Source organism: Benincasa hispida, chromosome 6 (genome assembly GCF_027475165.1).
Source record: "Benincasa hispida cultivar pf3 chromosome 6, pf3_genome.v1.1, whole genome shotgun sequence".
Classification (NCBI taxonomy): domain Eukaryota; kingdom Viridiplantae; phylum Streptophyta; class Magnoliopsida; order Cucurbitales; family Cucurbitaceae; genus Benincasa; species Benincasa hispida.
The window spans coordinates 20,443,488-20,458,739 of record NC_143483.1 but is presented as its reverse complement, the minus strand read 5'-3'; the positions used below and the strand labels follow the sequence as shown (position 1 = coordinate 20,458,739).

Genomic DNA, 15,252 nt, shown 5'->3' with positions numbered 1-15,252 from the left:
GGGTGTTGCGGTAATCGACCGCATGCATCCACTGCATAGGAGTTGCGATCGTCAAGCGATTGCAGTCATCGCGTAGGGTTGCGGTCATCAAGTGAATGCAGTCATCGCAAGATTGCGGCTACTTGATGATAACCATAATAGAGGGATGAACGCAAAGTTTGTGGGATGGAAACACTAACGCATACCTTGGGAGAATCAAAAGATGATGTTGACATTTCACCTACCATGCCGTTAGCAGCAGAGATTCAGAAAAGGACCATCACACCGCAAATGTCAGAATCAGAGAAGGTCCATTAATGTTGTCGACGATCAAGCTCTATAAATAAAAGCTGATGAGCAGAATTTCAAATAATCCAAGTTTCTACCTTCGGGTGGATTCTTGTGATCCAGACGAAAGCGTGAGAGGAAAGCTTGAGAGTTCTTCATCTCCTTCACCCATTCCGAGTGACGACCGGAGCCTTCGCCAGAGTTAGATCTCGAGAGAGTCAGCTCCACTGCCCTTCCGTGGCACCACTGGCAGCCTTGACACACATCTGCTAGAAGCAAAACATTACCTCCAGCTAGCCTTTTCCATTTCTCTTCTTTTCTTATATTGTATTGTATTACATTTTGACTTAAGGAATTAATACATTTTGTGATCAATGCATTTCTATTTTTCCTTCAATTCCGTCTCCATCTTCATTACTTAGTATCCTTAACTTTCATTGCAACATTTAGTGGGACTGTTAGAGTATCGCATATTTAATCATGCAGCATAGGAATATGAAGCGTGTAGCAAACTACCGGGAGGTGTACGTCTCGTGAGTGTTGTGAGAAAACCTTATTTGCTTAGTGTGAAGCTGTAGCAACACTTGTCTATAAGCAGACACAATGCTTGTCTATGAGTAAAGTCAGAAACAACTAACTGCATGGGAAGGTAAGTGGTTGATCGCATTAAGCAATGTAAGCAAGTGTTCACTAGAGATAGGAATAATCTTATGTCAGCCAGGTTTATGGGATTGCCTTGTCTTACGAGCGCATCATTCATCATTTAGGCATATTTGGAAGAGTATTCTAAAAACCAAATCTAAGTCTCGGGAGAGTGGATTGGATTGCATAAGCAAGAATGGGGAACTTAGAGATAAATTCCGTTTGCTATTACACAGCGTATGCAATGATTTTTTTTTCTAAGGCTAAAAATAGCAAGGTCAAAAAATGAATACCGCACCCCCAAATTTAAAATGCGGCAATGTCCTCATTATTAAAAGGTTGAAAGAAGTCATGCGATGCTCTTAAGAATTTTCGTAAAGGGTCAGTTTGACAGAAAGCTAGCAGACCACTAACTTCTAGAAATATTTCATGAGGTGACTGTCCTAAAATTAAGTTGACCCTAGCATATATGAAAAAATAGAGGCATGTGTTTCATCCTTGAAATCATAATTGGCAAGGAGAAATAATGCGGTGACTTACTAAATTAATCAATATTAAATCAGTGCGCCGATTAAAGAGGATGCGATTATAAAATCTTTAGAATTCCATATTTCATAATCATAAAATGTGACTATGGACAGGAGAATCCTGATAGACTTCAACGTGACAATAGTGTTGGGGCTAATGCCCTAAAGTCTCATGTCCTGTAGTTTGTAAACAGTTTGTACGAACGCTTGTGATGTATAATATATGATATTTACTTCACTTCTTGATTTTGCTCATTTGGATGTTTTATTTGCTTTACCACAAATCAATAAACTAAAATCCTTGGTTATCTTTATGTAACTTAAATTGTGACATACAAGTTGATCATGTCTTAAGTGATAACCAAAATGGTATGTAGTATATGGATATAGGAGGGAAACCTTATCCTGGTAACGCTATGAATGCGGCCCGCTTTGTGGAATAGTTACAAGTGTTGTGAGTTCTCACCGATAGTTTGATCCTGATCATTCGTGTAAGGGACATGCAAGCGAGGGCATCCTATACAAAGAGTTTGTATAAGACCTAACCACGAAGTGTTAATGTCTCGTTATATAACACCGTTCATGACAGAGACTTCACTTCACTAGAATGACCATAGGTAACATGACCTCAATCCTAAGTGAGTTAGGAACTCCTGCCATTGAGAGCGGTCCTTTGATTTGCAAGGGTGCGAGTGCCCAAGCTGCCGACTCAAACCTACCACTGTGGGGATTCGTCTGATTTGGGAGCTGGGAACTCAGCTACACAAGATGGATTCACTCCTTCCCTAAAGCAGGGGCAAGTAGATAGATAGCTCCCTTAAGGGTTGATTCCAGGGCTTGAACAATTTGGTGCCACAAACCTTCTCATGGCCCGAGAGGTATTCACACATAGTAGGACTATGTTGTATTGTTCATTAGAGGGATGAGTGGTACTTAAGGAGTGAGATGTAACTACAGGGACAAAATGGTAAATTGGCCCAACTGTACTTACAAGCATATGTGAAGGGTTATTGTACTCATGATTGGTTATATCCGATGGATACAGAAATATATCTGTAGTAAGAAGAGTTCAACTGTCGGTCTTTAGTGGAATGCCTGACAGTTAACAGATGGTGGATCTCGTGGCTAAAGAGTTTAGTCAGATATTTACGTACCGTTGGAGCTTCGAGCCATAGGTTCATAAGGTCCCCTTGGTAGCTTGGATACAAGTTGAGAATAAGTTTTTGGGTCAGTTTAAAATGTTCAAATTGATAATAGGGAGTTTGATTATATATGATATAATTGAAATGATTAGTTATATATGATATGATTAACTAATGTATGAGATACATTATTTTGGAGGAAATTGGATATAAATATGATTTATATCAAGTAGAGGAGAAAACACCATAGTTGATATATGATATCAAACTATAGGTTATGAATATATTTATTAATTGGGCGGTTATGAGATAATTGGCCGGCATTTTCTTCGAATTCGTGCGTTAGTGGGAAGTTGAATTCAGTTCTAGTAACTGAAGAATAAAATGAAAATGGTTTTCATTTTGCAGAAGACATGCATAATTGCTCACGGTATGATAAGCCTTCTATCGCTTAGTGTTTGAGAGCCTATACAATAGCCTACCGTTCACTAAACGATCGCACACTCACGCCCGCGTTTTCCTAAACGACCGCTTACCTTTTCATAGACGATCACTTAGCACTTAAGCGTAAATAAACGATCGTATAGATGATCGATTAGCCTTTACTACATGATCATGTACCTCGTACTAAACGATTAAGCACCCGACTATACGATAGTCTTTCCATTCTCCCACTTGCTTGATCCTTTGTACACGATAGCCTTTCCCCCTCCCCTCTACCAATCCCTTCAAAGCCCACCCTTTGGATTCTCACTCCGAAAATACTGAGGGCTCCAAGTGGTGGCGTCATCCCCGTTGCCTGTTGCTCGTGCGAAGCTATTCAACTAGATGATGGAGTGTTGCTGGATGATTACTTGTTATACTAGCAAGAGTGAGAGGAGTTCATTTACAGAGAGAGAGCGAATTTTGTGAAGAAAAGTCTTCAACTGGTATGTTCTCCCAGTCTCTTATTTTTATCCTTTAAGCATGCCAGTAATTTAGAGTTATCAATGCATATCTATATGTTAGAATGTATATGTGAAAATTCTGTCAAAATGAATTAGAAAGATCCGCTTCCACTCAAAGGTACTCTCGTATAAGAGTTCCTTCAAATAGGTGAGAAAGTTTCCTCATAGTCCACTCCCTCGACCTGGGTATAACCCTTTGCCACAAGTCTAGCCTTAAAGGTCTGCACCTTTCCATCTACACCTATTTTCCTCTTGTAGATCCACTTGCAGCTATAGGTTTTACCCCATCAAGCTGATCCACAAGTTCCCAGATGGAATTGAAGTACATAGACTCCATTTCCTGATTCATGGCTTTAATCCACTCATCTTTGTCAACATCTTCCATTGCTTGCTTGTAAGACTATAATCCTTAACCTCATCATTAGATATGATATTTTGGGCTTCAGTTAAACCCATGTAGCGTTCCGGTGGGTTTACAACCATCCCATTATGTCGAGGCTATCTCAACTTTTGAGATGGTTGACTAGATGAACCGACATCAACAACTCTTGTTGATCTATCAGTCTATTCAATAACTCTTGTTGAACTCTTAGTAGTCTCATTAGAAATCTCATTTAGAACAAGCTTACTTCGGGGTTTATGATCCCGTATGTGGTCTTCTTCCAAGAAGATAGCATTTATCGACACAAATACCTTGTTCTCACTTAGATCATTGAAGTATCCACCCCTCGTTTCTTTGGGGTAGCCTATAAATAGCCAAACTTTCGAATGAGGTTCCAACTTTTTAGGGTTAGTCACAAACACGTGGGCTGGACATCCCCATCTTGAAGTGGCGTAAACTACCTTTACGGCATCTCCATAACTCAAAAGGTGTTTTAGAAACACTCTTTGAAGGAACATTGTTCAAAATGTTAACTGTAGTCTCCACTGCAAATCCCCAAAACGAGTTTGAAAGATGAGCATAACTCATTATAGACCGAACTATGTCCAATAAGGTTTTATTTCTCCTTTATGATACACCATTGTGCTGAGGTGTACCTGAGACTGGGAGTTGGGACATGATTCTATGTTTTATCATATAGTTCTAAATTCTAAGTCTATATACTCTCAAACACGATCATATCGTAGTGATTTTATCTTTTTACCTAACAAGTTTTCAACTTCAGCCTTATACTCTTTGAACTTTTCAAGAGCGTTAGACTTATGTTGCATTAGGTATAGATACCCATATCTTGAATAATCATCTATGAAAGAGATGAAATATTTATACCCACCTCGTGCTCTAACACTCATCGGACCACAGAGGTTTGAATGTATAAGCTCCAAGGTTTCCTTGGCTCTATAACCTTTTCCAGTAAAATGTCCTTTGGTCATTTTTCCTTCAAAGCATGATTCACATATCGACAAAGAGTTTTCTTCTAAACCATTTAGAAGTCCACATTTCACCAACTTCTCAATCCTATTGAGATTGATGTGACCTAACCTTAGATGCCAAAGATGGGCATTTTCCTTAGGAGAAACCCTTGGTCTTTTTACAGTTGTTGCAATTTTGAACAATTCAGTATTAAGTAAGGCTTTTATGACTAACGACCTTAGTACATATAAGTTATTTTCCATTGAACCAAAACCAATCTCCATACCATTCTTAAAAATAAACACTTTATTCTCAGAAAAGGAGGTGGAATAACGTTGATCAATCAGACAAGAAACTGAAATTAAGTTCCTCTTGATCTGAGGAACTATATAAACATTATCTAGTAACACGTAACATTTCTTGTCCAAAAAATAACTTTAGCTTGCCTACAGCAACAACTAAAACAACCTCAACAGTACCGACTCGAAGAGTCTACTCTCCAACTTCTAACTTTTACAAGAACTAAATCCCTGATGGGAAGAATGATAACGGGCAAAAATGCACGTTATTACAACGCAAAGATATAAAACAATGTAGGATTACAACAGTAAAAATATGTAAAATTGTGTCCAAAAGCATTAAGTTGAGAACATTGCGATCGCATGCACCCATCGCATTAAAGCAGCTAATTTACGTATTTTGTGCAGGAAAATACGTTGGCGCAAGGCAGAATTGCGATCCAAAGAATTCAGCGTCCAAGCGCATTAGAAGATTGCAACCGCAAAGCTATGTGATCGTATACATTCACAAAGATTCCAAAAGATCATTCATGGTTAGCTCGAGAGAGTGCCAGGAAGCATTGAGAACGGAGAGAGGGCCGACTCTTGTGAAAGAAAGAACATTCTTTTGGGCAGAGTAGAGAAAAACACAGTGTAAAAGCCTCGGGAAGCAAGACATTGTTACCAGGCTCACTATCCCTACTTTCCATTGTCATTCTGTATTCTAATTTTATTTATAAAATGAAATTTGCATCTCTACATCTGTTCACTCTCTTTACATTACGCATGAGTAACTAAACTTCCGAATGGGTTGAGAAGCACTTAGCTAGCGTGACCTAAGATCTTCATTGTATGCGATCATCTTGTCTTATGTATGCGTTCATCACCCCTTTAGAGATACTTGAGAGAGAGTCTAAAGAAAGAACTAGACTTGAGAGAGCTAGGTTAGAATCTAGGCTTGAGAAAGTCAGATTAGAACTGCATAAGCAAGAGATAAAAACTTAAAGATAAGTTCTGTTTGCTAACATGCATCGCATGCACCCTAGAAATAGGATATGATAGTATGCGGTCGCCTTGTGTATGTGTGTGTCATTCATCATCGCATAGACACGAATAGAGGCTTAGACATAAGTCCTATAGACATCATCGTATACATCACATACGTCCTAGAATTAGTAGCTATAGCATTTTCATTGAGAGATGACATGCTGTTGTATATGTATAGCATGATCACATAACTTGAATGCAATCTTAGGAAGTGTTAGCTAAATCCCTTCTTAACTCGTTCCTCACATACTCATTGTAACTTTTGTTGTTATTGAATCTTTTCTCAATTCTGCCACATAGGATTTATATTTTAAACAAACATACAGACCAACTTATTGTTTTGTTTGTCACCGCAAAGGAATCAGAATTTACCGTCACATACTATCTCCATAGTCCCTGTGTTCGACCCTGGGCTTACCAGGCAACCTAGTAGGATTTATACTTGGATTTTGCTAGAAAAACATGCATGTACAACGCATACACTACCATCACAATATACACCATTATTTCGTCATATTCACAACAGATCAAGTTTTTGGCACTGTTGCCGGGGACTAGGGCAGTACATATTGTGCTAACGATAACTTTTTGATTTTCTTTGTAGCATTTCATCTTTGTGCATTGCCTCTCCTTTGGTAAGGGAAGAAGCGGGCGCCGCATGAATGAAGGATAAGTTCCTAAGCCCGATTACGACGCAGAGATTGAGAGGACTTTTCGAAGAAGAAGAAGAGACAACAGCCTATATCAACAACAAGAGAGAAATCCCAACATGGCGGAGAAACCGGAAGACAAAGCACCGAACGCAAATAATAACATGGCGAATCCCATTCTCTTGGCGAACGACTGCAAGGCCCATCCGGGACTATGCGTCGCCCAACCTTTATGATTTCTCACTAGGAATCATGAGGCCATTCTTGGATGGTTCGAGGTTCGAGATAAAGCCCGTGATGCTACAGATGATTCAAAATGTCGGGCATTGTCGAGTTCTACTGAACTCCTGCACAATCCAGAGAGTACGGGAAATGAGCAATGTCAAGTTGTGACTTTGCAAAGTGGAAAGACAGTGGTGGGAGAGAAAAAGGAGCCAAGTCGGACTATTCTAGTTGCAATGGAGCCACAGACCCCGTTGACTTAAGAAGAACCAGAAGAACAGGAGACGATGGAACTGGATATTGCGTCCACATCTAAGTCGATAGAGTAGAAAACCGTGAAATACAGCTGCCACCATTCCCCCAGAGACTTAAGAAGAAGAAAAATGATGAAGTGTAAATTATCGCTTCATGGACATGCTGAAACAATTACATATCAACATCCCTTTCATTGAAGCGATTGAACAAATGCCAAAGTATGCGAATTTTCTGAAGGATATGGTGACAAAGAAAAGGAGTACAGGTAAGTTCGCAACGGTGGCATTAACACAAAAGGAAAAAACCATTATTCCACCAAAAATGCGCGACCCTGGAAGTTTCACAATACCCTGCTCAATCGGCAGGTTATACATTGGTCAAGCGTTTTGCGATCTCGGGGCCAGTATCAACTTAATGCCCCTTTCAATTTTTAAGCAGCTGAATGTGGGCCAGCTGGCGCCCATGATGATAACTCTCCAGCTAGCTGACAGGTCCCTTGTTCATCTAGGAGGGAAGGTGAAAGATGTCCTCGTCTTGATTGACAAATTTATCTTACCGGTAGACTTCATCATCCTTGATTATGAAGCGAACAAGAATGTACCCATAGTCCTGGGACGACCATTTTTATCCGCTGGTCGCGCTCAGATTGATGTGTACAAGGGAGAGATCACACTGAGCGTGAATGGAAAGAAGATCATGTTTAATATTATTAGAGCCATGAAGTATCCGGAAGAAGAAGACCTCACAGATTCTGACAATGAACACAGTTTGTATGAAGAAGAAAAGTCTAAAATGAAGAAGAAAGAGAGGATGCAATGGCATCCATAGTAACCTGCAATGCGATCATAGAAACAATAACCAAAGAAGAAAAACTGACGATGAATGAAGAGAGAAAAACACAAAAACCATCCTTGGAACAACCACCCACAGTAGAACTGAAAACCTTGCCAAGCCACCTGAAGTATGCTTATTTGGGGCAAAATGAAACTCTACCAGTAATAATTTCCTCTACGCTTCAAGAAGATCAAGAGAATACACTGCTGAGCATCCTGAAAAAGTACATAAAAGCGATAGGATGAATGCTAGCAGACATTAGAGGAATCAGCCCCGCATATTGCATGCACAGGATACGTCTCGAGGACAATAAAAAAGGATCGATCGAACATCAACGCAGATTAAACCCTGCGATGAAGAAGGTCATGAAGAAGGAGATAATCAAATGGCTGAACTCAAGCATTATTTATCCAACCGTCGACAGCACGTGGGTCAACCCCTTGCAATGTGTGCCAAAGATAGAAGAGATTACGGTAGTTCCAAATGCAAATAATGAATTAATTCCGATAAGGACCGTCACTGGCTGGCGGATTTGCATAGACTACCACAAACTGAATGCGGTAACGAAGAAGGATCATTTCCCCTTACCTTTTATTGACCAGATGCTAGACCACCTAGCAGGAAATGATTACTTTTGCTTTTTGGATGGATATGCAGGATACAACTAAATCATGATTGCTCCTGAAGATCAAGAGAAAACCACATTCATGTTCCCCTATGGAACATTTTCATTTCGACGCATGCCGTTCGGCTTATGCAATGCGCCAAGTAGTTTCCAGAGGTGTATAATGGCCATATTTTCTGAGTATCTTAAAGATTCAGTAGAAATTTTCATGGACAACTTCTCGGTGTACGGGCAAACATATGAAATCTGTCTCAATAATCTAGAGAAGATACTAAGGAGATGTGAAGGGACAAACCTTGTGCTGAACTGGGAGAAGTGCCACTTCATGGTGAAGAAAGGTATTGTGCTCGGGCATAAAGTCTCCAAGGACGGGCTGGAGGTGGATAAGGTGAAGATTGAGTCGATTGAAAAGCTCCCACCTCCAAGAAATGTGAAGACTGTCAGGAGCTTCTTGGGGCATGCAAGCTTTTATCGACGTTTTGTGAAGGACTTTTCGAAGATTGCGCGACCAATGAGTGCATTGCTAGAGGCAGAAAGAACGTTTGACTTTGATGACCAATGCCTCAACTCATTCAAGATGCTAAAGGATGCATTAATAACCGCACCTGTGTTAGTCGCACTAAACCAGACGAAGCCATTTGAATTAATGTGCGACGTAAGCAGTTATGCGATGGGGGCGGTACTGACACAAAAGAAGAAAACAATGCTACACCCCATCACATATGCGAGTAGAACCTTAAACCCTGCCCAAACAAATTACACTACCACAGAAAAAGAACTGCTTGCGGTGATCTTTGCGCTGGAGAAATTCAGATCTTACTTGCTGGGATCTAAAGTGATCGTTCACACCGACCACTTGACAGTCAAATATTTGATGACAAAGAGAGATGCAAAGCCGAGATTGATTCGATGGGTTCTCCTCCTTCAAGAATTCAACATGGAAATCATTGATTGCAAAGGGACGGAGAACCAGGTTGCGAACCACCTACAAGATTAGAAATCCAGAAGTCGACCGCAACCAGTCGGAGATGAACGCAACTTTCCCAGATGAGCAGTTGTTTAAAATTGAAGAGTTATCATGGTATACGGACGTGGTCAATTTTCTTGTTTGTAAACAATTTCTTGAGAACTACACAGCCGACCAAAAAAGATGGCTCAAACATGAATGTAAATCATATTATTGGGACGAGCCAGATCTTTATAAGAGGGGATCAGACCAGATTTTGCGCCTATGCGTACCAGATGCTACTCACCAGGGCATACTATCGCAATACCATGACTCACCATATGGTGGACACTTTGGAGGCCAACACACAACAGCAAAGGTGTTACAAAGTGGATATTTTTGGCCAACTTTATTCAAGGACGCAAGAGACTATGCAATGAAATGCGACCGGTGCCAACACACGAGAAACATGTCATGGAAGAATGCGATGCCCATGAATATCATCTTAGAATTGGAACTATTTGACATCTGGGGCATAGACTTTATGGGACCATTTCCACTATCAAATGGTCACAAATACATTCTATTGGCCGTCAACTACGTTTTCAAATGGATAGAAGCGTTATCGTACGTCGCAAGCGATGCGGCGGTAGTCTCCAATTTCTTGAGGAAAAATATTTTCACTCATTTTGGCACTCCACGTGCCATAATAAGTGATGAAGGTTCTCACTTTGTTAATAACATCATCAAAAAATTGCTGCTCAAGTATAATATCCTCCATAAGGTAGCCGCTGCATACCATCCACAAACAAATGGTCAAGCTGAAGTGTCCAACAGGGAAATCAAGCTAATATTAGAGAAGATGGTAAAGCCACGCAAATATTGGGCAATGAAGCTGGACGATGCCTTGTGGGCATATAGGACCGCTTATAAGACACCTATAGACATGTCCTCATATGCGCTGGTGTTTGGAAAGGCATGACATTTACCACTTGAGTTGGAGCATAAAGCAATGTGGGCTGTGAAAAAGCTCAATTTTGTCTTAAAGGCCGTAGGGGAAGCAAGGAAACTTCAGTTGGTCGAGCTTGATGAATGTAGAACTCACGCATATGAGAATGCCAAAATCTACAAGGAGCGCGCAAAACGTTGGCATGACAAACAACTATGAAAGAAGAATCTCCAAGTCGGACAGAAAGTCTTGTTGTACAATTCTCGGCTACGACTTTTTCCTTGCAAGTTGAAATCACGATGGTTAGGTCCTTTTATAATCAAAGAGGTATTTCCGCATGGAGCGGTTGAGTTATCCAATGAGGATGGAACCAACGCATTCAAAGTCAATGGGTAGAGAGTCAAAATATATCACAGAGAAGATTGGCATTGCGAGAACACCTCCGTGTACCTGAGGAATTCCGACTAAAGAAGAAGTGGGCAGTCCCTACACAATCATGTGATTTAAATTCATCAGGGATGCAATCTTTTTTTTAAGTATCCTTTGAAATCTTCATTTCATGAACTCAATTCTACCTTTTTATATCCGTTATCATTTCTATATCCTATTTACTCCTTATTTCTTATCTAAAAAAAAGGGAGAAAACTTTCATTAACTTTGTCTTTTATATTTTTACCCTCTCGATGTTTTTTTTTGCAACGATCGTGGTGAACGATTGCAGTGGAGCTACACGATAACTGAAAGACGCGGCTAAGTCGTTCAACCATCACAATCGAAGAAATCGACTTTCCGCAAAGAAGGATGCGATCACAAATGATGCACGCAACAGAGCAAATTTGAGGGTTGTATCTTTCCTTGACTTCGTTTATTCCAAATTTTGCACTCTCGCATCTCGTCTTTAACGTTGATAATTTCATCATCGCATCCTCTTTAGTTGACATATTCATAAATATTAATTACTTTAGTAAGTCATCGCATTGTTTTTCTATGCCAATTATGATTTCAATAATGAAACACATGCCTGTATTTCTCATCGCATGTACTAAAAGCAACTTAATTTTAGGACAGTCAATTCATGAAATATTTCTAGAAGTTAGTGGTCCACCAGTTTTCTTTCAAACTAAATTTTACGAAACCTCCTAAGAGCATCACATGAATTCTTTCAATCTTTCAGCAATGAGGACATTGCTGCGTTTAAATTTGGGGGTGCGGTATTTATTTTCAACTTTCTACTTTTAGACATCTCTACAAAAAAAATATAATAATAAAAAAATATATCATAACGTTGCGATCGGATCCTACTCGTACTTGGATGTCCGCATGACACCTGTGGGGGCAAGCAAAACGAAGGTAGGAATCGTGATCCACACATAAATAAAATGATCGCAACTCTGCTGCCAAATGGGCTTGAGTTTAGACTGAGAAAGAGCGCCTTGCTCGTAGTTAGATGTCCGCATGACACCCATGGTGGCAAGCCAAAACGAAGGCTAGGCACTCAGATCTGTGCAAGGTCATAGAAAGAACATCTAAATTATGCAAGGATAAAATAAAATTCATTTGAAAACACCCCAGTTGAAAAAAAAAAGTTTTGTTGAAATAAATCATGCGATGCCCTGGAAACAAGTAAAGTCTTCTTGAAGGTTAAACTTGTGGTCCCTAAATTTTAGAAATATTTTAAGAAAAGACCAGGATAGGAATTAAGGAGATTTTGGTTCATAGGATTTGAATAAGGCACCTCGAGAAATATAGGAAAGAAAAAGGTAGCTGACTCTCTAGAGAAAATCTTTAGTTTATGCTTGAGGATAAGCATTATTTTAAATTTGGGGGTGTGATAATGGGCAGAAATGCATGCTATTACAACGCAAAGATATAAAACAATGTAAGATTGCGACGGTAAAAATATGTAAAATCGTGTCCAAAAGCATTAAGTTGAGAACATTGCAATCGCAGGCGCCCATCGCATTAAAGCAACTAATTTACGTATTTTATGCAGGAAAATGCATTGGCGCAAGTAAGAATAGCGATCCAAGGAATTCAGCGTCCAAGCGCATTAGAAGATTGCAACCGCAAAGCTATACGTTCGTATGCATTTGCGAAGATCTTCTCAAGAAGGTGGCCACATTGAGACGGTGCATCAAGGCGAAAGCTTAATAAATCATGATGGGACAGAAAGCTAATGACGGTCGAATTCAAATTTAGTTGACAAGCCGTTAACGACACACTTTAGCTAGTACACTCAACTTTTTGGTGACAATAAATTGGCGCATCAGATAAAGATTTAATGACATTACATCAGTGCAATCATTTGAGAGAAAAGCTCTTCACCCTGAAGCTCTATAAATACCGAAGGCCACCTTCGTTAGAGGAGTTCAACAGTTCAGGATTTTAGAGTTCTCTTTCGCCATATACATAGATAGCCGTAGTCTATAATTTTTATACTTAGAAGGCGGAGGCGAGTGAAGAGAGAAGATGCCAAAAGATCATTCCTGGTTAGCTCGAGAGAGTGCCGAGAAGCGTTGAGAACAGAGAGAGGGTCGACTCTTGCGAAAACAAGAACATTCTTTTGGGCAGAGTAGAGAAAAACGCAGTGTAAAAGCCTCGGGAAGCAAGACATTACTACCAGGCTCACTATCTATATTCTAATTTTATTTATAAAATGGAATTTGCATCTCTACATCTGTTCACTCTCTTTACATTACACATGAGTAACTAAACTTCCGAATGGGTTAAGAAACACATAGCTAGCATACCTAAAATCTTCATTTTATGCGATCATCTTGTCTTATGTATGCGTCCATCACCCCTTTAGAGATACTTGAGAGAGAGTCTAAAGAAAGAACCTAGACTTGAGAGAGCTAGGTTAGAATCTAGGCTTGAGAAAGTCAGATTAGAACTGCATAAGCAACAGATAGAAACTTAAAGATAAATTCTGTTTGCTAACATGCATCGCATGCACCCTAGAAATAGGATATGATAGTATGTGGTCGCCTTGTGTATGTGTGTGTCATTCATCATCGCATAGACAAGAATAGAAGCTTAGACATAAGTCCTATAGACATCATCGTATACATCGCATGCGTCCTAAAATTAGGAGCTATAGCATTTTCATTGAAAGATGACCTGCTGTTGTATGTGTGTAGCATGATCACATAACTTGAACACAATCTTAGGAAGTGTTAGCTAAATCCCTTCTCAACTCGTTCCCTACATACTCATTTTAACTTTTGCTGTTATTGACTCTTTTCTCAATTCTATCGCATAGGATTTATATTTTAAACAAACATACAGACCAACTTATTGTTTTGTTTGTCACCGTAAAGGAATCAGAATTTACCATCACATACTATCTCCATAGTCCCTGTGTTCGACCCTGGGCTTACCAAGCAACCTAGTAGGATTTATACTTGGATTTTGCTAGGAAAACTTGCATGTACAACGCATACACCACCATCACAATATACACCATTATTTCATCATATTCACAATGCATCAAAGAACATACATAATTAGTAGCTCCTGAATCAAGTATCTAGGTAGAATCATCATTCTCTACCAAACACGCCTTCAAGACAAATAAATCACATTTATCGTCTTTAGACTTCTTCCTCTTTTGGAGAGTAGTGGGATCAGTATCAGAACCTATATAAGCTCCAAGTTCCATTTTAGAGAACAATTCTTGTCAATGAACTTCATTAGGGTCAATAACAATTTCTTTCTCTTTTAGTCCCTTGACATTCAAGAAAGACTAGAGGTTATCTTGGGAACTGATACTATTGGTTTATTTGTCATTCATCCCTTTTTGCTCAAAAAATGAGAACTTACGTTCAAACATTTCTTGCAATGAGTCCATGATCTTACATGCAATGACCATGTTCTTAACCCTTTTGGCCAATGCATCAGGTATGCTAGCCAAAATGTGAAGTCGGAACATCGAATTAGCCTTCATCCATACCTCATATGCATTACGAACATTTCGCGGTGCATCAGGGTTTGGGACTTGAGGACACTCCTCAACTATGACAAACTCGAGGTCGTTTACCATGAAATATGTTTTAAGAGACTCTTTCCAATGTATGTAATCGGTCAAATTAGAAAAGGCAACTAATGAAAAATCATACAATGACATGTAGCTGAAAAAACAAACATATTGATCTATGTTAGATTTTAGCAAATACTCTTTGAAAAACAAATCCAGTCTGGTTTAGAAAAATCTAAATGAACCTTATATGACATCTAGTTTTGCAATGACGCTTCAATGGTTTAAGACAAAAGCCACTGAAGGGTAGTCAATTTATCTCTCCTCTGAATTGAGACACTCTCAACCAATCATTACACAAGAACAACTCTTGTTCCTATAACGACTAGCCATCATTGATTTGGTCAAGAAATTATTAACTTGCTTAAAAATTTCTTGTAAGTGTGACCCTTCATTTTAGATCCTAGAGTTCTACCCCAAGCAGCCAATTTAAAGGGAAAAAATCCGACTAGAGAAAAAACTAAAGCGACCCTATCCATTTATGGAGTTCACCTTGATATTGATCAATCGCACAAACCATCCGAAGGGGGA

General features: G+C 39.5%; 1 protein-coding gene across 1 annotated transcript; it reads left to right on the top strand.

Moving 5' to 3' along the window:
* The first annotated feature begins 7,484 nt into the window (after positions 1-7,484).
* On the top strand, positions 7,485-8,159 carry LOC150035500 (uncharacterized). The gene has a single exon (XM_090314334.1). It carries the CDS (start codon positions 7,485-7,487, stop codon positions 8,157-8,159), a length of 675 nt encoding a protein of 224 aa, XP_090170460.1.
* The last annotated feature ends 7,093 nt before the right edge of the window (positions 8,160-15,252 follow it).

Bases quoted from the DNA above. Each gene is read 5' to 3' on its own strand.
- LOC150035500 (XM_090314334.1), top strand. From the start codon at position 7,485: ATGGACATGCTGAAACAATTACATATCAACATCCCTTTCATTGAAGCG.